This window comes from Cricetulus griseus, chromosome 5, assembly GCF_003668045.3.
Source record: "Cricetulus griseus strain 17A/GY chromosome 5, alternate assembly CriGri-PICRH-1.0, whole genome shotgun sequence".
Taxonomy (NCBI): domain Eukaryota; kingdom Metazoa; phylum Chordata; class Mammalia; order Rodentia; family Cricetidae; genus Cricetulus; species Cricetulus griseus.
Window position 1 is genome coordinate 159074642 of NC_048598.1, and position 23797 is coordinate 159098438.

Here is a 23797-nt window from a genome sequence, read left to right on the forward strand (position 1 = left end):
GCACCATTTGTTGAAGATGCTTTGAGGATGTTGAACATTTCTTTAATGTTTTTCAATCATTTGAGATTTCTCTATTGAAAATTCTCTGTTTAGATGTAAACACCACTTTTAAACAGATTATTTGGTTTCGGATTTCTACAGTTTTGAGTATCTACTATATTTTAGATATTAGCCCTCTGCCCGATGTGGAGTTGGTGAAAATCTCTTACCATTCAGTACACTGCCATTTTCTCCTATTAATGTCCTTTGCTGTAAGAAGCTTTTTACTTTCATGAGGTTGCATTTATAATTGTTGACTTTAGTGTTTGCCTTATTCTTCTTCTGTTCATTAAATTGTCCTGACCATCCATAGACATATGTGGCACCAAGATTGTGTTGTTATCGTTAGATTACATAAACATATCACATGAGATTCCACATTGAAATGCAGATATTGAGGTGACACCAAGATGCTTTAGCAAATGTGACCAACTGTTCCCAGAGTCGATGGTCGTGCACATCTTGCATGGAAAGTATGAAGTTCTACTAGAGAATTTTTTCTTTGGTAGGTTGACAGCTGAACACTAGTTGACACTTGATTTAACTCTCATGGCCTCCAATAGTTGTTTCCAAGATTTGTTTCTCAGCCCATTTTTCATTTGTATACATGAGGGCTATATAGGATTTTTTGAAGCTAATATTGTGTTCAGACCCTTCATTGAAGGTGTTTATCAGTTATAGAACTTTCCATGAGAAATTTTATGTTCACTTGTGTATACTAACATATGGCTCAGAACAAAAATATAAGTGACCGACCAAGTTGTTGAGAATGTAGAGCAAGGGGAATATTCCTCCATTGGTGGTGGAGGTGCAAACATGTACAGCCACTGTGGAAATCAACATAGCACTTCCTCAGAAAATTGGAACTTCTTCTACTTCAAGAAATAGTTATACCGCTCTTGGGCATATAGCCAAAGGATGATCCATCCTATTCACAAGGATTCTTGTTCTACTCTGTTCACAGCAGTTTTATTCATAATAGCCAGAATCTGGAGATACCCTAGATGCCCCTCAATCAAAGAATAGATAAAGGAAATGTGGGACATTTATACAATGGAGTATTACTCAACTGTTTTTTTTTATGTTCACACTTTAAGTCTATTTAGTAAAGAAAAACAGGTAAGATGAACAACAGGTTCATATAAAGGAAATACAAATAACCAGTAACAATGGCATAATCAACCTCATTTGTTGTGGAAGAAATGCAAACTTAAAATATGGTATCACTTTCGGTTACATAGACCAATAGAAGGAAAGAACAAAAAAGATATCAATCTTCAGATAATAGCAAGGCAATACCTACAGTTAACCAGAGGGTACAAAGATAGTGGTATTCACACATGACTAACTAAAGTTCAAGAGAAATATGGTAACATATACCAAGGTTGTTTGTTTAAACCCTTTGAAAAAGTCATTCAATTTCTAAAACCTGTCTGCAAGATACAATTAAGCATGTCTCTCAAAATACCAGTTTTCACTGTACTACAGCTTCCACTAAAGACACAATTAAAACTGCTAACAAGGAAATGAGTACACTATGGTACATCTCCCTCAAGCCCGGTAGTGTTACCTCAATGATTTTCTCCCAAGGCAGGCTTAGCTTTGCCTTTCAATAGTCTATTTTTGACAGTGGTAAAATATGTCAGACATCTAAAGTGGGGGAATCTTTGGGGAGTCATTCAACACTGATAAAACAAATGTGACAACTTTATAAAGATATAAACCTGGAAGCTCCAGCAGCAGTTTATGTTACTGCAGCTAAGGCAAAATGAGTACCATAATGCTAATGACAACTTAACCCTTATAATATGTGCCACACATATCATAAAAGACAATATCTTAAAACCACTAAGTCTACACAACAAGAACAGTTACGAAGAGCTGATGTATTTTCTTCAAATTACAAAACACATTATCTCATTAAAAAAAAGTTAATATGGATTCATTTGCAACAAATGTTTCTGGAATAGTAACTCAAGTCTTATGGTAGTTCTGTGAAAATGCTTGCCTTCAGCAATTTTATACTTTTTTCCTTCTATAAAGCACATTTCCCATTGGAAGATTCTGTCATCATTTCTATCAATTACAATTCTGGACAGTAAGAAGTAAATATATTCAAAGGAGCCACTGAACTGGAAATCTGCTCTTTAAAAGCATTTGGGTCTTTAAAAATATTTTGATAAATAAAATTTCACCACATCCCAGTATTTTATTTTAGTGAACACAGAAGACTGCCCCCTTTTCTTTTCTTTTCTTTTCTTTTCTTTTCTTTTCTTTACTCAGGGATTCTATCATGACTTGGTATCATTTCGTATAAGAATTTCTTCTGTGAAGCAAAAACAGTCCCAAAATGAAGGATCCTCAGGTGTCATAGGAACAGCAGATGCTATCAAATCAATGAAGTTAAGGATGGTGAACTGCCTCTGGGATGGTTTAGAATCATCTTGATACAAAACACTTTGATGTCTAGATCCACCAGGTTTCCTAAGGGCCACTGCAACAAAATGGTGCTCATCTATTTTGCTTTCCTCAAAAGCCCATTCTTTTTCTTCTTCCTCATCCTTATAAACCTGGCCTATATTCAAGTTTAATGGAGATATACCAAATTCAAGTCGATGCATTTCAAATCCTAATCCAACACCAATGGCTTTTATAAAGCTTTCTTTCAGTGCCCAATGGCAGTAAAACATGTCCAGTTGAGTCCATTCATCATTAAAACTTCTGATTGTTTCCCACTCCTTGTTGGTAAACTTTCTTTTCATAATATGAAAGAATTCTGGAATTGAACCACGACCTGGAAAACTAGTCTTCATTATATCAATGCCAACTTGTAGCTCAGGTTCTGCAGCAAGAACTGCATAGTCCCCTTGATGTGAGATGTTAAAGTTGAAATTCAATGAGTCTTTTGCAAGAACGGGCTTTCCTTTTGAATTTCTCTGGAGACGAATGTGATTCCAAGGGATATTGAATTTCTCTGCAACTAACTTCCGTATCATCAGACGACCAGCCAGGGCCGCCTTGACGTCACGGGCAAATCCGAACTGGCCGATGCGTTCCTTCTCCTCGGGCTGGATCGACCGCAGCGCCAGCAGCCATTCGGTTCGACTGGGCAGCCAGTTGCCTCAGGAGAAGGCCCAGCGAATGCCCTCCATGGCCGGCACGATGCACAGCCTCTTGGGGGAAGCACCATGCGCCTCCCAGGGCCCCTATTCAACTTTTTTTTAAAGACATCATAAAATTTGAAAAGAAATGGATGTAACTCGGAAAAAAAGGCATCCTGAGAAAATTAACCATCCAGAAAGACAAACATGGAATATTTTTACTTGTAAGTGGATATTAGCTATAAAGTAAAAGGTAACCATGCTACAATCCACAGACAGAGAAGATCAGTAACAATGGGGGGATACAGAGGGAATATTTGGATCTCTCTGCTTAGTGGGGCTGGTGAATATATTTTCCCATTCATGGGCTGTCATGTTGACTTGTTGACTGTGTCCTTTGCCTTACAGAAGCTTCTCCATTTCAGGAGGTCCCATTCACTAATTGTTGTTCTCAGTGTCTGTGCTATTGGTGTTATGTTCAGGAAGCAGTCTCATGTACCAATTTGTTCAAATGCATTTCCTTCTTTCACTTCTAATAAGTTGAGTGTGGCTGGGTTTATGTTGGTCATTGATCCATTTGGACTTAAGTTTTGTGCATGGCTATAGACATGGATCTATCTTCAGTCTTCTACATGCCAGCATCCAGTTATGCCAATACCATTTGTTGAAGATGCTTTCTTTATTCCAGTTTATAGTTTTGACTACTTTGTCAAAATCCTTGAAGTTCTAGCTAGAGCAATAAGACAATAAATGGAGATCAAGTGGGTACAATTTGGAAAGGAAGAAGTCAACATCCTTAGCCATCAGGGAAATGCAAATCGTAACAACTCTGAGATACCATCTTAATCCTGTGAGAATGGCTAAAATCAAAACACCAATAACAGTTTATGCTGGAGAGGATGTGGAGAAAGGGGAACACTCCTCCACTGCTGGTTGGAGTGCAAACTAGTAGAGCCACTTTGGAAATCAGTATGGTGACTCCTCAGGAAAATGGGAAACAGTCTACCACAAGATGCAGCAATTCCACTCTTAGGCATATACCCAAAAGAAGCACATTCATACAAAAAGGACATGTTTTCAATGATGTTCATAGCAGCACTATTTGTAATAGCCAGAACCTGGAAGCATCCTAGATGTCCCTCAACTGAAGAATGGATAGAGAAAATGTGGTACATTTAAACAATGGAGTAATACTCTGCAGAAAAAAAACAACAACAATGGAATCTAAAAATTTGTAGGCAAATAGAATTAGAAGAAATCATCCTAAGCGAGGTGACCCAATCACAAAATGACAAACAGGGTATGTTTTCATTTATATATGGATTTTAGACATAGAGAAAAAGATTACTAGCCCACAATTCACACCATCAGAGAATCTAGGTAACAAGGAAAACTCTAAGAGACACATACGTTGTCCCCAGAGAAGGAGAAATGGACAAGACCTCCTGAGCAAATTGGGAGCATGGGTGGAGGGATAGGGTGCTAGGAGAATGAGAAGGGGAGAAGAGGAGGGTTGAGGAGTACATGAAGGAGCAGAAAGGTTGAGTCAGAGAAAGAATAGAAGAAAACAAGATAAGAGATTCCATAGTAGATGGAAACATTTTAGGTTTACAGAGAAATCAGGCACTAAGGAATGGTCTGGAGATCTACCAAGATGACACCTTCCAACAATCTTAGCAACAGAAGAGAGGTTACCTTAAATGCCCTCCCTCATAATGAGATTGATGACTGACTTATATGCCATCCTATAGCCTTCATTCAGGAGCTGGTAGAAGTAAAAGCAGACACCTACAGCTAATCACTGACCTCAATTGGAATCCAATTATAGAGAAGGACGAGTGATGAGCAAAGGGGTCCAGAACAGGCAGAAGAAAACCACAGAAACAGCTGATGTGAACAACTGGGAGCTTTTTGTCCCCAGACTGATAGCTGGAATACCAGCACTGGACTAATCCAGACACAATGAATGTGGGTGTCAGTGAGGAGACCTCAGGAATACATGAGGCTTCCTGTGGATCAGTACTTATCACTAGCATAGGTGTGGACTTTGGGAGCTCCCAAAAAGGGATATTTCCTGTGCCAAGAAACATGGGGATGGGCCTAGGCCCTATCCCAAAGGATATGACAGACACTGAAGACCCCCTATGGAAGTCCTCACCCTCCCTGGGGAGAAAAAAGGTTATGTGATAGGTAGGGTTTTATTTTGGGATGTGTTAGGGGAGGAGGAGTGGGAGAGGTGCCTTGGATTGACATGTAACACAATCTTGTTTCTAATTCAAATAAAAATGGGAAAAATGCATGAAAACAGCATACAGATACAGATATTGTCATACAGACATACAGATATTGTCACACACATAAATTTACTCACATAGAAAACCTGTGAAAAATAGAATCAGAAACCATTATATGTAAACAAAAAAATGGTGAGGTAAAAAAATCAAGCAAAAATGTCTTTTTAAAATATTTTGAAAACTTATTCTAGAAATACTCCTGAGTTTATTTTGTGATGCCCATGTATTGCTGCACTTAAATTAGGTTTGATACTGTTGGTGAAAATTAATTTTTCCTTTGCAAGTATTTATCACTTGGAGATAGTTTTCAGGTTAGGGATGGATTCTTGAGTCTTCTTGTAGTACTTGATTTCTGTCTGGTTTAGACCCATACAAGGCCTTTACATATTGCCACACATTGTGTGAGTCTATATGTGTGTTGGTCATGTTGTGTCTAAAAAGCCTGGTTTCCTTGTGTCTTCCATCCCTCCTGGCTCATACACTCATTCAGCCCCATATTTTACAGAATTCTCTCAGCCCTGGGAGGAAAGATTTGATGGAAACCTCCCATTTAAGATTTCATGTTCTAAGGTCTCTCTGTCTCTGTCTCTCTCTGTCTCTCTGTCTCTGCCTCTCTCTGTCTCTCTCTGTCTCTCTGTCTCTCTGTCTCTCTGTCTCTCTGTCTCTCTGTCTCTCTCTCTCTCTCTCTCTCTCTCTCTCTCTCTCTCTCTCTCTCTCTGTATGTGTGTATTGGAGAACACTACACAGTCATTGGCCTCTCTATTATTCATGTCTACTGCTGGAGGGAGCTTCTCTGATGATGAATGGGCAAGACACTGATATATCAGCAAAACAGAATGTGGTTTGGAGTCATTTCATTGCTACATTCTATTAGAACTATAGTATTTGGTTTTACCATAGATCTTTGGCCTATCTAGTCTCTGGTTCTTAGACACCCAGGCAATTTCCAAGCATGGGTTCCATCTTATAGAATTGGCTGTAATTCCAATCTGAGTGTTTGGTCACTCCCACAACCTTTGTGATACTATTACACCAGAATATCTTGCAGCTAGGTAGCCATTTAAATTGCATGATTTGTAGCCAGATTGATGTCTACCTTTATCCTCTTTTAATAAGCAGAATAATTCCCAGTACCACAATCATTGGTCATAAGGGGTAAGGGATTTAGGTAGGTACTAGCTAGCCTTTTCTGTGTTCTGTGAGTTATGTAGGTTTTGTCTTCAGTAATATGACCTTGACATCAGTTTGTAGAGAGTAACCAATATTCCTGGCAATAACGTTGGTGGTTTAATGGTTTCCATGGGGATGCTTTTTGCCAAAAACATGGTTTGATGTAATTTATCTCCAGAACAAGAGGTTTTGTCTGGTGGCAAGACATGTCTAGTCCCTGCAACCAGTCTTCATGGTTATATAGATTGTAGCCTGTGTACCAAAGTCTTAACAACTAACATGCACATATGAAAAAACATGTCACAAATTTCTTTTTATGTCTGAGTTACCTCTCCCTTGATGTACTTTTTTGTTTAACTCAATCCATTTACCTGAAAATTTCATAACTTCATTTTTTCAACAGCTGAGAAATAGTCTATGTATAAATGTCCCACATTTTCTTTATCCAGTATTCCTTTGACAGACATCTAAGCTGTTTCCAATTTTTGAAATTATGAATAGAACTGCATTTAAGATGGCTGAACAAGTATCTCTGTAGTAGGATGAAGTGTCCTTTGGATGTTTACCCAATAGTGATATGTTTGAATCTTGAGGTACACCTATTCCAAGCTTCCCAGCAAACCCCCATACTGATTTCCAAGGTGGCCTTATAAGTTTGAATTGTCAGCAGCAATTGTGAGATTTCTTACTCTACATCCTTGCCAGCATGTCATGTCATTTGTTTTATTGATCTTGACAAATCTTGAATAAGATGAAATCCCAAAGTAGTTTTGATTTGTATTTCTCTGACTACTAAGGATGCTGGACATTGCTTTAAGTGCTTCTCCACAATTTGTTTCATGTTTTGAGAAGTCTGTTTAGATCTATACTCAAAATTTAATTAGATTATATATTTTCTTGATAATTCAGTTTCTTTTGAGTTCTTTATATATTTTATGTATGGCCCTCTAAAAGATGGTGGTTAGAATAATATTTTCCCACTCTGGTAACTGCTTCTTTGAATGATGGTGTCCTTTGCTATATAGAAGCTTTCTAGTTTTAACAAGATCTTATTGATTAGTTGCTGTTTTTAGTGTCTTCGCTATCCACATTCTATTCAGAAAGTATTTCACCAAAGAGTTCAAGAATATCTCCTACTTTCTCTTTCTTCAGATTCATTGAATCTAGGTTTACATTGAGATACTTGATCTTTTTGGAGATGAAGTTTTTGTAAGGTGATTAAGTATAGATATTTTTGCATTATTCTACATGAAGGCATCTTGTTTGACCACCATCAATTTTTGAAGATTCTGTCTTTTTCCAGTGTGTGTATTTCTAGCTTCTTTGTCAAAAATTTAATGTTCATAGCTGTATGTATTTATGCCTATGACTTTAATTCTATTACATTGATCAAAGTTTCTGGTTTTATGCCAATAACATGCTATTTATATTGCTATAGCACTGTAGTACAATTTGAAATGGGGATAATCATAATTATACTTATAGCAGTTCTTTATTATTTAGGTAATTTTTTAACTACCCTGAGTTTTCCCTGCATCCACATGTATCTGAAAACCGACATGGCAATTTATGTGAAGAATTGTGCTGGAATATGGATGGGGATTGCATTAATTCTGTATATTGCATTCTTAGGATGGTCATTTTAATATATTAATCCTAACAATCCATCTTTCTTCTTTATTTTCTTTCTTCAATATTTTAAAATGTTATCATACAAGTCTTTCATTTGCTTGGTTAGAATTACCCTAAGATATCTCTTAAAGGATATTGTAAGAGGAAAATTTTTCCTGGTTTCTTGTTCAGACCATTTGTCATTTGTATATAGGAAGGCTACGGACAATTGTATGTTAATTTTGTATCATGCTACTTTGTTGGATGTGTTTATAAGCTGTAGAAATTTCATTGTGACTTTTTAAAGGTCATTTATGTATATGCTTTTGTCATATTCAAATAAGGATACTTTTACTTCTTCCTTTCTAATTTGTATCTCCTTCATATCCTTCAATTCTCTTTTTGGTCTATTTAAGTCTCAAGTACACATATGAATTGGTATGGAGAGAATAGACATCTTTGCCTTGTCCCTGATTTTAGTGGAAATGCATTGAGTTTTTTCTCTGTTTAGGTTGATGTTGGCTGTGGCTTGATATAAATCATCTTTACTATGTTGAGTTATTTCCCTTGTAGCTCTTGTCTCTCTATGACTTTTTTCATGAAGGAGTACTTGATTTTTTCAAAGGCCTTTTCTGCATCTAATGAGATAATCGTGTGGTTTTTGCATTCCAGTTGGCCCATATGGTAGTCTATGTTTATTGATTTACATATGTTGCATCATCCTTGCATCTCCAGGATGAAGTCTTCTTGATCATAGAAGATGAATATTTGATGTATTCATGGATTCAGTTTGCATGTATTTTATTGAGATGTTTTGCATCCATGCCCTTAAGGGAAATTGGTCTGTGATTCTCTTTCTTTATTTGGTCTTTATGTGGTTTAAGTATCACCTAATTCAGGACTCATGAAAAGAATTTGTCAATGTTCATTTGTTTTCTACTTTGTAGGATAATTTGAGGAATGTTGGGATAAATTCTTTGAAAGTCCAAAACCATCTGACCCTGGGTTTTCTTGGTTGGTGACTTAATTACTGCTCTATTTTACTGGGGTTATAGGTTTATGTTGTTTCACTGATCCTAATTCAACACTGGTATATTGTATATATCAAGAAATGTATCCATCTGACCCAGGTTTTCCAATTTGGTGGACTACAGATTTTTTATTTTATTTTTAGGGATCTTTGGGTTGTCTCACTATCTGTTATTATGTCCTCCTTTTCATAATTTAGATAATTTAGATCTTCAATCACTGCCTTTCAATTAGTTGGCTAGGGGTTTGTCAATATTACTGATTTTTCTCAAAGAAACAACTCTCTGTTTTATTGATTCTTTATACTTTTTCCAGTGTATTGATTTTTTCCCTGAGTTTGATTATTTCTTGCTGTCTATTCCTTTGAGGATGGTATCTCCTTTTATTTCTAGAGCTTTCCATTATGTTAAGTTACTAATATGATCTCTTTGATTTTTTTTTTCATGTAGGTATGTAGTACTGTTAATTTGACTCTTAGAACTGCTTTCATTGTTTTGTATAAGTTTTAGTATGTTGTATGTTCATTTTCATTTTATTCTAGAAAATTTTTAACTTTTTAAAATTTCTATCTTGACCCATTTTTTTCATTCAGTAGAGAATTATTCACTTTTTCTAACTTTATAAGCGTTCTCTTGTTTCTGTTTTTGCTGATAACCAGCTTTAATCTCTGGTGGTCAGAAAGGATGCAAGATGTTATTTCATTTTCTTGCAACATTTGAAACTTGCTTTGTGTCCAAGTATGGGCTCAATTTTGGACAATGTTTCATAAGGTGCAAAGAAGAAGGTATATTCTTTCGAGTTTGGATTAAATACCCTGTGAACATATGTTAGATATGTTTTTATAACATCAACTCCAGAATTTCTCTGTTTAGCTTTTATATGGATGACTTGTCTGTTGGTAAGGAAAAGGTATTGAAGTCATCTGCTTTCACTCTATGAAGGTCAACATAAGATTTAAACTGTTGTATCATTCCTTTTATCAGCATGGCTGACTTTGTGTTTGGTGCACAAATGTTTAAAATTGCAATCTCTTCTTGGTGAATTTTTCCTTGGAAGAGTTCATGCGAAGTATCCTTCCTTATGTTTCTTGATTGGTTTTGATTTGAAGTTTATTGTGTAAGACATTTAACTACCCCAGCCTTTCTTTTAGAATGTTTCTTTGAAATATTCTTTTCCATTTTTTCCCCAAGGTGACATCTATCCTTGATTTTAAGGTGTTTCTTGGATCCACTAGGATATTGGAGACTGTTTTCAAATCCAATCTGTTAGTCAGTGTCTTTTTATTGTGAAATTGAGACCATTCATATTCAGAGTCATCAAAGAGCAGTATTTGTTGATTTCTGTTATTTTGTTGTTATGATATGAGTCCCCCTTTTGATTTATTGGTTTGACATTATTTATCCCTTTGTTTTCTCTGTTGTACTTAAAGTTTTCAAGTTAATTTTCCTTCTAGCATTTTCTGTAGAGCTTGATTTGTGGATATATACTGCTTAACTGTTTCTATTGTGGCAGTTTTTTTCTCTGTCTATTGTGATTGCAAGTTTTACTGGATATCTTAATCTTGCCTGGCATCTATGTTCTCTTAGGCTTCATAGACTATCTAAAAGCCTTCATGGTTTTTAGAGTCTCCGCTGAGAAATCAAGTGTTATTCTACTGGATATGCCTTTATGTATTACTTCATCTAGTATACAACATTAAATCAATGTGAGTTCATATACCTTCCACAGGAACTGGAAAAAAACAACAAACAAAACTAGGAAAGAAAACCCATATAGCTACTTAGTGGCTTTCTGGTAGTAGAATTATAGCATTTTGTCTTTCTTTTCTATACTTTCCCATGTTTAAGAATCTAAAAAGATTGGTATAGTAAATAGAGGGTATTATATTTAAAATATATTACAGCTTTATTTTAATATAGTTTCTTTATTACAACTCTCCCATGAATGTCTTATATGCTTGCAGGAATAATCACATGCATTGTAAGTCACTGTGGCTGTGACCTGTGTTCCCCACACTTTTTGTTCCCTGTGACCCTTCTGCTCTTGTCATAAGAATTGAATGTACATGCTGATGACAGAGCAAACACAGTTTCAGTCTTAGTTAGTTCCAACTGATGATCTTCTTATGCAGGTGTGGCTTAATAATGACTTATAATCACTTAAGTTGTCATTGTGTAATTAAAAGAAAATTCTGCCTTTGAGGCTCATTGATAATCAGTTCTGCTACAAAAAAATGACAATGTGATTTTTTTCCGTTGAAAGGAATTCTTGCCATGCTCTAGCTAGAAAATTAGAAACAGTAATCAAATAATAATACAATAGTGTGAAAAACATTAAAACCGTTGTCTGTTTCAAAATGCTAAGTGGTTTTAATAGAGAGAACTCTTTTATACAAGACTCTAAGGAAGAAAAAACAAGTTGCATTGAGAAAGAAGTAGGAAGCTATAGAGGGAAATTACCAATATGGAGTCAGGTAGAAATATAAGGGTATTTAATAGGGAAAAGCCTTACTTACAGAGCCTTACTTACTCCGGCGTGGCAGCAGTCTGTATGCAAGCCCAAAAGAGAAACCTAAAGAGAAAACACAGTCCCCTTCAAGTCTTGCTCTCCATCACCCTGACCACACCCTCACAAGCCTGGTAAGGCACACCTGTACCCAGCCCCTAAGTAGGTGTGGCTACAGCTTCCCCTAGAGGAACCTGAGAAAAGAAATCTGAGATCAAATCAGATGATAGCCTGAAGGCCAAAAGCACGAGTGGTGAAACCCTAGGAGATTAGAGTGGGCCACTGGAAACTGAAATCTGATTTCAAGTAAGGTTTTGAAAAGTTGCTAGGGAATGCTGAAGGACTGATATTTGTGCTACAGATGACAGGTAAGACATCTTGGAGCTAAGAATTGCATGAAGAACTTTGAAGGCTAAATCCTCTTGCTAAGGGAATTCTCCCCAGTAAATTCAAGCTTTATAAGGATTCTGAACATGAAGCATCAACTACACAGTGAAAGCTGAGTTCCCACATAACTGTTGTTCAGTTCTTCCTTTTCTACATAAACTTTTCATAAAATCCTTCATATATATTAGATAAGTAGAGACTGTAATAAGAAGTATTAAATTAAATCAACAGGGAAACAAAAACAACTTTTGTCTACTTATGTGTATATGTGCATATATGTTTGTACATGTTGCTTGTATACACATGTATGTGCTGGTATACTTGTCTATAGGTGTGTATCTGAAGGCTTGAACTCAACACTGAGTACATTTTAAATTTCCACTTTATTATTTTTTATGAAACAGATTCTGTTACTGAACTTATAGGTTAATTATTATTTAGTTGGCCTGGCCACTGAGCCTCTAGGGTTCAACTATCACTGATTCCTAGTGGTAGGATTAAAAGTCATGCATCTGTAACAGTTTTGTGCATTAGTGTTGGAATCTGAACTCTTGTTCTCATTGCTAATAGAGCAATCAAAAGCATCTTTTCTTACCAAAACTTTTTTCCATTACCAATGTCTGATACTCTCCAAGACTTCCAAATTTTCTTCTTTGCCATCCATCATGCATTCCACAATTCCACATTGTTATCAGTGTCTATAAATAACTTCTACCTTGGTAATCAATGGGACAATAGAAATGTTAGTATCCTAGATATTCCTTGCCTTAATGCTCAGTTTGCCTCTGAGACATTGACTCATTGAGCCATATCTCCACCCTGCTTAATTATAAATCATATTATTAAAGACAAATGTAAAGTTTTATTCTGCTATATTAATTGTGACTATTAATTGATACTTGTATACAGAAGACATATAAAACTGTTGTAGACATACTGAATTTAATCACAAAATTCAAAATTTTATCAATGCATATTCAACTATTTTTATATTTTCCTGTTAATGAGAAGCAAATAGGTAAGTATTACATGGCTAATTTTCATAATGTGTTAAAAATTCAAAGCCAGAACTAAAGAATCAAGCATGGAGAACTTATCAAGGAGACAGAACTTCTCCAAAGTTCCTCTATATCATGTGACATGTGATGCTGGGGAATAGTACCCTGTGCAATAAAAGTCCTTCCAAATTTGGAGTCAGTCTTCACAAATCCTTCCACAGCTTCCCCTATGTTAATCTTTGTCCTAATATGAGTTTCTATTGCTGAGAAAGCAATATGGGGAGAAAAAGGTTTATTTCAGCTTCTTGTTTTATATTACAGTCTATCATTGAAAGAAGCCAAGGTATGATTTCAAGCAGGGCAATGGCATTGACTATGGAGGAGTGCTACTTAATTCCTTGATCCTCATGGCTGGCTTCTGCTTTCTTATAGCAACAAAGACCATCTGCTCAGGGAAGTCACCACTTACAGTGATCCAGATTCTTCAACATCAAACATCAATGAAAAAAATAAATATCAGGCTTGCACAGTCGGTGGTGGGGGAAACCAGTCGGGAGTGACAGGAGCATTTTCTCAACTGAGATGCTGTCTTTCACAATGATTATATATTGGGTAGAGTTAACATAAAACTAAACCTCACAATCTATTTGTCTGATTCCTCAATTATCATTTTGCCACTGTTAACAGTATCAGCAACACAAATAGATTTCATCCTAAGAAACCATTTCCTGTGTACACTTATGCAAAAATGTCTGCTAATCTACTAATGTCTTACTGTGAGATTGTAGCAATATAGGCAGATCTTCCAATACAACTTGTCTTTTTTCTTTTTCTTCTCCTTCATCTTTTCTTTCTTTCTTTTCTTTCTTCCCTTCCCTTCCTTCCTTTCCTCCCAAAATATCCACCGATATTGTAAACATCTTCTTGTAAACATGGTGATTAGTATGTAATTTTTTTCTTTGTCCTTATAGGAAATGATGAATATATCTCATGGTACCTAACATACAGTGTCCTATACAAATATTTTTTTCATTTTGAATATAATCAGAATACTGACCACCAATGGCAGTCATTGCCTTATGAAATGTATTTCAATTTTTTTCCATCTTTTTTTTATTTGAATTAAAAACAAGATTGTTTTACATGTCACTCGCAGATCCAACTCCCTCCCCTGCTCCCCCTAAAATTAAACCCTACTTATCACATATCTTTCTGCTCCCCAGGGAGTGTGAGGCCTTTCATAGGGGGTCATCAGAGTCTATCATATCATTTGGGATAGGGCCTATTCCCATCCCCGTGTGTTGGCTCAGGGAGTATCCCTATTTGTGGATTGGTCTCCCAAAGTCCACACCTATGCTTGGGATACATACTGAACTACTACAGGAGTTCCGGTATATTTCTGAGGTCTCCTCATCGAAACCCACATTCCTGGAGTCTGGATCAGTCCCAGCTATCAGTCTGGGGACCAAGAGCACCCCCTTATTCATGTCAGGTATTTTTGTGGGTTTCACCAGCCTGGTCTTGACGCCTTTGCTCATCACTTGTTCTCTGCAAATGGATTCCAGGTCAGCTCAGTGTTTAGCTGTGGGTGTCTGCTTCTACTTCCACAAACTGCTGGATGAAGGCTAAAGGATTGCATATAACACAGCCATCAATCTCATTATCAGGTGAGGGCATTTAAAATAGCCTCTCTTCTGTTGTTTTGATTGTTAGATGGTGTCATCATTGTAGATCTCCAGACATTTCCCTAGTGCCCGATTTCTCTGAAAACCTAAAATGTCTCCTTCTATAATGGTATCTTCTTTCTTGTTTTCTTCTATTCTTCCTCTGACTCAACCTTTCTGCTCCCTCATGTCCTCCCCACCATTCCTCTTCTCCCCTTCTCATTCTCCTATCTCCCTCCCCCCACCTCCCTTGCTCCCAATTTGCTCAGGAGATCTTGACTCTTTCCCCTTTTCCAGGGGAACATGTATGTCTTTCTTAGGGTCCTCCTTGTTTACTACCTTTTCTGGCAGTATGGATTGTAGGGTGGTAACCCTTTGCCCTATGTCTAAAACCACAGATGAGTGAGTACATACCATGTTTGTCTTTTTGTGATTGGGTTACCTTGCTCAGAGTGTTTTTTTCTAGTTCCATCCATTTTCCTGCAAATTTGAGATTCCATTGTGTTTGTTTGTTTGTTTGTTTTGGTGAGTAGTAGTCCATTGTATAAATGTACCACATTTACTCTATCCATTCTTCAGTTGAGGGGCATCTAGGTTGCTTCCAGGTTCTGGCTATTACAAATAGTGCTGCTATGAAGATCCTTGAACAGATTCTCTTGTTATATGAATGTGCTAATTATGACTAAGAGTAAGATTACTAGATCTTGTGGTAGACTGATTCCCATTTTCCTGAGGAGTCACCATACTGATTTCCAAAATGGTTGTGCAAGTTGGCACTCCCATCAACAGTGGAGGAGTGTTCCCCCTTCTCCACATCCTCTCCAGCATTGGTGTTTTTTATTTTAGCCATTCTATCATTGATGTTTTTGATTTTAGCCATTCTAACAGGAGTAAGGTGGTATCACAGAGTTGTTTTCATTTGCATTGCCCTGATGGCTAAGGATGTTGAACACTTTCTTATTTGTCTTTCATCATTTTAGCTTCTTCTATTGAGAATTGTCAATTTAGTTCTGTACCCCACTTTTTAATTGGATTATTTGGTGTTTTGGAGGCTAGCTCCTTGATTTCTTTGTAAATTTTGGATATCAGACCTCTGTCAGATGTGAGGTTGGTGAATATCTTTTCCCAGTCTGTTGACTGTGTCCTTAGCCTTACACAGCTTCTCAATTTCATGAGGTCGAATTTATCAATTGTTGATCTCAGTGTCTGTGCTAGTGGTGTAATGCTCAGGAAGCATACTCCTGTTCCATTTAATTCAATGGTATTTCTCACTTTGTCTTCTCATAGGTTCAGTGTGGCTGGATTGATGTTGAGTTCTTTAATCCATTTTGACTTAAGTTTTGTTCATGGCAATAGACGTGGATCCATCTGCAGTCTTCTACATCCCAGCATCCAGTTATGCCAGCACCATTTGTTGAAGATGTTGCTTTATTCCATCGTATAAATTTAGCTTCTTTTTCAAAAATTGAATGTTTGTAGGTATGTAGGGTAATTTCAGGGTTTTCAACTCTATTCCATTGGTCTACCTGTTAATTTTCTTACTAATACCAAGCTGTTTTCAGGACTATATCTCTGTAAAAGAACTTAAAGTCATGGAGGTGATGCCTCCAGAAGTTCCTTTAGTGTACAAGCTTGTTTTGGGTATCCTGGGTCTTTTGTTTTTCCATGTAAAGTTGAGATTGTTCTTTCAAGGTCTTTAATGAATTGTGTTGGGATTTTGATGGGGATTGCATTAAATCTGTAGATAGCTTTTGGCAAGAATCCCATTTTTATCATGTTGATCCTACCTATCCAAGAACATGGGAGATTCTTTCATTTTCTGGTATCTTCTTTAATTTCTTTCTTTATAGTCTCAAAATTCTTATGGTACTGGTCTTTCACTTTTTTGGTTTGCTTTTTCCCATGGTATTTTATGTTATTTGTGGCACCTGTAAAGTGTGATATTCTATGATTTCTTTCTCCCCGAATGTATCATCTGTAAATAGTAGGACTGCAGATTTTTTTTTTTTTGAGTTAATCTTGCATCCTGACACTTTGCTGAAGGTGTTTATCAGCTCTAAGAATTCCCTGGTGGAATTTTTCGGGTCACTTATGTAGACTATTATATCATCTGCAAATAGTGAAAATTTGGCTTCTTCCTTTCTGATTTGTATCCCCTTGATCTCCTTTTGTTGTCTTATTGCTCTAGCTAGAATTTCAAGGACAATATTGAATAGGTATGGAGTGGGTGCACAGGCTTGTCTTCTCCCTGATTTTAGAGGAATTGCATTGAGTTCTCTCCATTTAATATGATGTTGGCTGTTGGCTTGCTGTATATTGCTTTTATTATGTTGAGGTATGTTCCTGTTATCCCTGATGTCTCCGAGACCTTTATCAGGAAGGGGTGTTAGATTTTGTCAAGGGGTTTTTTGGCATCTAGTGACATGATCATTTGGTTTTTTTCCCCTCAGTGTGTTTATATGGTGGATTACATTGATAGATTTTCATATGTTGTACCATCCTTGCATCCTGGGATGAACCCTACTTGATCATGGTGGATGATTCCTCTGATATGTTCTTGTATTTGATTTGCCAGTATTTTTTTTTATTAGTTCTAGTTAGGGAACAAGCTTATTTCAAATCCCTTCTCCCTCTCCCTCCCCTCACCCCCAAACTTCCTCCCCACCCCCAGCCCACCCCCCACCCCATCCACCCACCACTCCCCAGGCAGGGTAGGGCCCTCAACGGGGGCTCTGCAAAGTCCACCAAGTCTTCCTATGCTGATCCTGGGCCCTTCCCCATGTGTCCAGGGCCAGAGTGTAACCCTTCATATGGGATGGGCTCTCAAAGTCCTTTCTTGCACCAGGGAAAAATACTAATCCACTACCAAAGGCTCCCTGGAGTGCAGAGGCCTCCTTATTGACATCCATGTTCAGGGGTCTGGATCAGTCTTGTACTAGCCTCCCAGACAGCATCTGGGGTCGATGTGCTCTCCCTTGTTTAGGCCAACTGTTCCTGTGGGTTTCTCCAACCTGGTACAGACCCCTTTGTTCTTCATTCCTCCCTCTTTTCAACTAAATTCCCGATTTCAGCTCATTGTATATCTGTGGATGTCTGTCTCTGTTTCCATCAGCCACTGGGTGAGGGCTCTAGGATGGCATAAAGAGAAGTCATCAATCTCATTTTAGGGGGAGGGTTTTTAGGTTATCCTCTCCACCGTTGCTTGAATTGTCAGATCATGTCATCCTTGTAGGTCTCTGGAGATCTCCCTGGTTCCTGATCCCTTCTCGGGCCTACAGTGGCTCCCTCTGATATGGTATCTCTCATCTTGCTCTCTTTCCTCTATTCTTCCCCCAACTCAATGTTTCTGCCCCTCCGTTTCCTCTCCTCTTCTCCTCTTCTCTTGCTCTTATTGTAGCAGCTCCTTCCCCCCCCACCCTCATGCCCCCAATTAGTTCGGGAGTTCATGCCACTTCCATTCCTGGGGACCATTTATCCCTTAGAGTCCTTCATGTTTCCTAGTTTCTTTGGTGAAGAGCATTATATACTGGTAATTTTTGCTCTATGTCTAAAATTCATATATCATTGAATACATACCTTGTTTGTCTTTTTGTGACTGGGTTATGTCACTCAGGATGGTTTCCTCTAGTTCCATCCATTTGCCTGCGAATTTCAAGATTCCGTTGCTTTTTTCTGCGGAGTAGTACTCCATTGTATAGATGTGCCACATTTTCTCAATCCATTCTTCAGTAGAGGGGCATCTAGGTTGTTTCCAGGTTCTGGCTATTACAAACAATGCTGCTATGAACATGGTTAAACAAATGTCCTTGTTGTAAGTACATGCCCTATTTGGGTATATACCCAAGAGGGGAATGGCTGGATCTTGAGGTAGACTGATTCCCATTTTTCTGAGCAACTGCCATACTGATTTCCAGAGTGGTCTTACAAGTTCGCACTCCCACCAACAATGGAGGAGTGCTCCTTTTTCTCCACATCCTCTCCAGCATAGATTGTCATTGGTATTTTTGATTTTAATCATTCTGACAGGTGTGAAGTGGTATCTCAGAGTTGTTTTGAGTTGCATTTCTCTGATGGCCAATGATTTTGAGCACTTTGTTAAGTGTCTTTCAGCCATTTCAGATTACTCTGTTGAGAATTCCCTATTTAGTTCTGCACCCCACTTTTTAATTTCATTGTTTGGTGTTTTGGTGGCTAGCTTCTTGAGCTCCTTATATATTTTGGAAATCAGTCCTCTGTCAGATGTGGAAGCTTCTGCAAGGCAAAGGAAACAGTCAGTAGGATAAAACGACCACGCACAGAATGGGAAAAGATCTTCACCGATCCCACATCTGATTTGCCAGTATTTTATTGAGTATTTTTGCATCAATGTTCATGAGGGATATTAGTCTGTAGTTCTCTTTCTTAGTTGTGACTTTGTGTGGCTTGGGTATCACAGTTATTGAAGCCTCGTAAAAAGAGTTTGGCAATGACCCTTCTGCTTCTAATGTGTGGAATACTTTGAGGAGAATTGCTGTTAGCTGTTCCTTGAATTTCTGGTAGAATTCTGCAGTGAATCCTTCTGGTTCTAGGCTTTTTTTGGTTGGGAGACTTTTGATGACTGCTTCTATTTCGTCAGAGTTTATAGGTCTATTTAAGTTGTTTATTTGTTCTTGATTTAATTTTGGTAAATGAAATCTCTACAGAAAATTGTCCATTTCATTTAGATTTTCAAACTTTGAGGAATACAGGTTTTCAAAGTATGACATGATGATTCTCTGGATTTACTCTGAGTTTGTGTTATGTCCCTTCTTTTCATTCCTGATTTTATTAATTTGCATGTCCATCTCTGCTGTTTGGTAAGTTTGGATAAAGGTTTGTCTATCTTGTTGATCTTCTCAAAGAACCAAGTCTTTGTTTTGTTGATTCTTTATACTATTCTCCTAGTTTCCACTTTACTGATTTCAGACCTCAATTTGATTATTTACTGGCATCTACTCCTCTGGATTATATTGGCCTCTTTGTGTTCTTTCAGTTGTGCTGTTAATTCTTTAGTGTAATTATTCTGCTGTTTCTTCATGTGGGCACTTATTGCTACGAACTTTCAAATTAGCACTGTTTTCAAAGTGTCCCATAAGTTTGGGTATGTTGTGTCTGCATTCTCATTGAATTCTAGGAAATCTTCTATTTCTTTTTTTATTTCTTCTTCAGCCCAGAAATTGTGCAATTGGGCATTACTTAATTTCCAAGAATTTATAGGTTTTCTTCAATTCATCTTGCTGTTGAATTCTAACTTTAAAGCATGGTGGTCTGATAAGATAAAGGGGGTTGTTTTAATTTTTTTGTACCTGGTGAGTTTTGCTATGTTGCCAAGTATGTGGTAGATTTTAGAGCAGGTTCCTTATGGTGCTGAGAAGAAAGTATATTGTTTTGAGTTTTGGTGGAATGTTCTATAAATGTCTGTTAAGCCCAATTGGGCCATAACTTCTATTAGTTTTTTTGTTTCTTTGTTAAGTTTCTGTCTGGTGTTCCTGTCCAGTGGTGAGAGTGGGATGTTGAAGTCACCCACTAAAAGTTTGAGCAGGTTTATGTGTGATTTGAGTTTTATTAATGTTTCTTTTATAACCATGGATGCCTTTGTATTTGGGCCATAAATGTTAAGAATTGAGACTACAACCTGATGGATCTCTCCTGTGATGATCAGAAAGTGACCTCCTTCATCTCCTTTGATTGATTTTAGTTTGAAGTCTAATTTGTTATATATCAGGTTTGCTAACCCTGCTTGTTTCTTGGATCTATTTGATTGGAAAATCTTTGCCCAACCTTTAATTCTTAGGTACCATCTGTCTTTCAAGTGGAGGTGTGTTTAATGTATGCAGCAGAAGGTTGGATTCTGTCTTCTTATCCATTTTGTGTACCTGGGTCTTTTTATGGGCAAGTTATGACCATTAATATTGTGGGATATTAATGACCATTGTTTGTTCATTCTTGTTTGTTTTGGATTTAGTGGTGGTGGTGGAATTATGTGTGGGTTTCCATCTCTTTTTACTTCTGGCTGTTGGTAAAGTGGGATTATCTGTTGTCTATATTTTTCTGGTTGTAGTTACTTCCTTGGGTTGCAGTTTTCCTTCCAGAACTTTCTGTAGAGCTGAATTGGTGGAAGTCTATTGCTTGAATTTGTTTTTGTCAATGAATATCTTGTTTTCTACTTCTATATTGATAGAAAGTTTTGCTGGTTATAGTAGTCTGGGCTGGCATCTGTGGTCTCTTAGTGTAGCTAGAATATCTATCCAGGACCTTCTGGCTTTCAGAGTTTCCATGAAAAATCAGTGTAATTTTTATAGGTTTGCCTTTATATGTCACTTGACCTTTTTCCTTTGCTGCTCTTAATATTTTGTCTTTATTGTGTATGTTTGGGGTTTTGATTATTATGTGACAAGGAGACTTTTTTGGTTTAATCTATTTGGTGTTCTGTAGGCTTCTTGTATTGTCATTGGCATGACTTTCTTTAGGTTGGGAAAGTTTTCTTCTATGATTTTTGAATATGTTTTCTGGGCCTTTGAGTTGCATTTCTTCACCTTCTTTTATACCAATTATTCTTAGGTTTGGTCTTTACATGGTATGCAATATTTCCTGGATATTTTGCGTTAGGGATTTGTTGAACTTAAGATTTTCTTTGGTTGATGGGTCTACTTCTCCTAATGCATCTTCAACTCTGGAGTTTCTCTCTGCCATCTCTTGTATTCAGTTGGTTATGCTTGCATCTGTAGTTCCTGATCACTTATGCAGCTTTTCTATTTCCAGCATTCCCTCAGATTATGCTTTCTTTATTGTCCTCTATTTCAGTTTTTTCAGTCTTGAAGTGTTTCCTTGAAGGATTTGTTGATATCTTGTATTTTTTTGGTTTGTTTTTTCTTCCATTTCTTTAAGGTATTTTCTCATATCTTCTTTGAGATCCTCTATCATTTTCATGAAGATGTTTTTAAGGTCATTCTCATCTGATATATCTGCATTGTAATGGTCTGTTCTTGCTGGTGTATGGTCCCTAGTCGCCGATGGAGTCATATTGGTTTTTCTGTTGTTGAATGTGTTTTTAAAATGTCTTCTTCCCATCCTTTCTTCTGGTGGGTGTAGCAGGAGTCTCTTCCTCTTCAGGTGGGTATGGGACCAAAGTTCCCTTCTGGTAGGTGCAAACAGTTCCAATACTCTGATGTCTGTCCTCTTGTCCTGGATGGAGGTAGGACTGTTATTGGGGCCTTGCCAGTCTCTGGGCTTGCTGGAGCCTGTCAGCCGAGCTTGGATCATGTTAGCAGACCTCTGGCCTCAGTTGTCCCCTGCCATAGGCAGGGGAACCGGAACCAAAATCAGCCCCCATCCTACCTGGGCAGGTTGATGGAGGCAGGACTGATACTAGGGCCTTGGCTGTCTCTGGGAATGCTGGAGCCTGCTGGCCTCTTTCAGAACCTGTGAACAGACCTCTGGTGTCAGCTATCTCCTGGGATGATGGATCATGAAATATATTTCTTAAATTATAGAAATTTACATTTTAAATTGATCCTTCATCCATGGGTTATAGAATGGTAACTGTTACAAGACAAGAAAGAATTTTAATCTTATACATTTCTATAGTTTTAAGAGAATCAAGTATTGTGTCAATGAGTAACAGTATCTTAAATGTTAGTGTTACCCCAAGGTGTTTTATGTTGTTTGTGGCAGTTGTAAAGGGTGATGTTTGTCTGATTTCTTTCTCCACAAATGTATCATCTGGAATCTCACTTCCTGAGCAGCTATTTTAAACAAAACTCTTAGAATATTCAGCTAAACACTGTGGGCAGATGCTGTCATTCAAAGTTTAGTTCACTAATGGAACACATGCAAAATAGATTTAATGTCACTTGTAAGGGACCTAAGGTATATAATGTTACTTACTCTTCAGAATACCTTCAGCCTGAAATCACTGACTGCATTAGATCCTCACAAGAAACTTGGCCTGTTACTAGACACTGTCAAGGCCAGAATTGGCTACTCTTTTACAGCTATGAAAATCCTTGATGTCATCTTTTTTTTTTCCAAAATCATGTTCAGTTCTCTTGTCTTACTGAGAATCTGTTATTTTGTATGACCAACCAAGACACATCTTTGGAGATCCCATGAAAGTCCAGAACTCCTGCATCAGGACATTCTGTTACACTGTATTTTTAAGTGTTGAGATGACTCTTTTACTTAAACTTTAAGAAAAAATCTTTGGTAGTATTAGACTTTTCTTCTATAACTTCTGTTTTAAGTCTCCACAAAAGTAAAGAAAGTATAATAGTTATTTTTCAATTAAAATATCTATTTCTTTGACTATCAGAATGTTTATAAACATTTTATATAAATGAACTAAAACAACAATTGTAATGTATAAATAATTAATGTAATCTTTACTTTTATAATTAAAGACCAACAGTGTTTAATTGTAAACACCCCCCCATATTATCTAATGAAGAATGCTCCAATCCAGGGCAGCAATTTAATAAAAATAATACAGATGGCTTCAAGCAGGGCATCAGTAGGTGGGCCAGAAACAGGCTCATGCTTACCTCTTCCCTTGGGTGAAAAAAGGGAGTTTCTAATTTAAATAAAACAAAATTTACCAATATATTAATGTAAAAAAAAACAAGTTCCACTCCAAAAAGGCATATTTTCTCCCATAAAGCTTAATAAAGAATAATGTGGGCATGTACTACAGAACAAATGGCAAGGGAAAAAAGATATATCAGCTTATTTCTGGCTGCTGATACTTAATGTTGATAGTTACCCAGACTGTAATGGTAAATGCTGAAAGTATTAGTGAAGCACTCCTTAATGTATGTCCCTGGGGGCACTTAAAAGAGAAGTAATTTTGATTCCTGTTCTATTGCTATTAAGAGATATTACAACCAAGGTTGATTTAAAAAGAAAGTATTTAATTGTGAGCTTCTTACAGTTTCTGAGGGTTAAGTTTAGTCCATTACCATCATGGTGAGGACTGTGATGTCAGT

General features: G+C 37.2%; 1 protein-coding gene across 1 annotated transcript in view; it reads right to left on the reverse strand.

Moving 5' to 3' along the window:
* Positions 1 to 2330: 2330 nt before the first annotated feature.
* Positions 2331 to 23797, reverse strand: part of LOC113836241 (L-aminoadipate-semialdehyde dehydrogenase-phosphopantetheinyl transferase-like) — a 28194-nt gene continuing 6727 nt past the window's right edge. Inside the window, 1 exon segment of the mRNA XM_035445877.1 lies at positions 2331 to 3245. Within this exon segment, the coding sequence (XP_035301768.1) occupies positions 2331 to 3245 (915 nt within the window).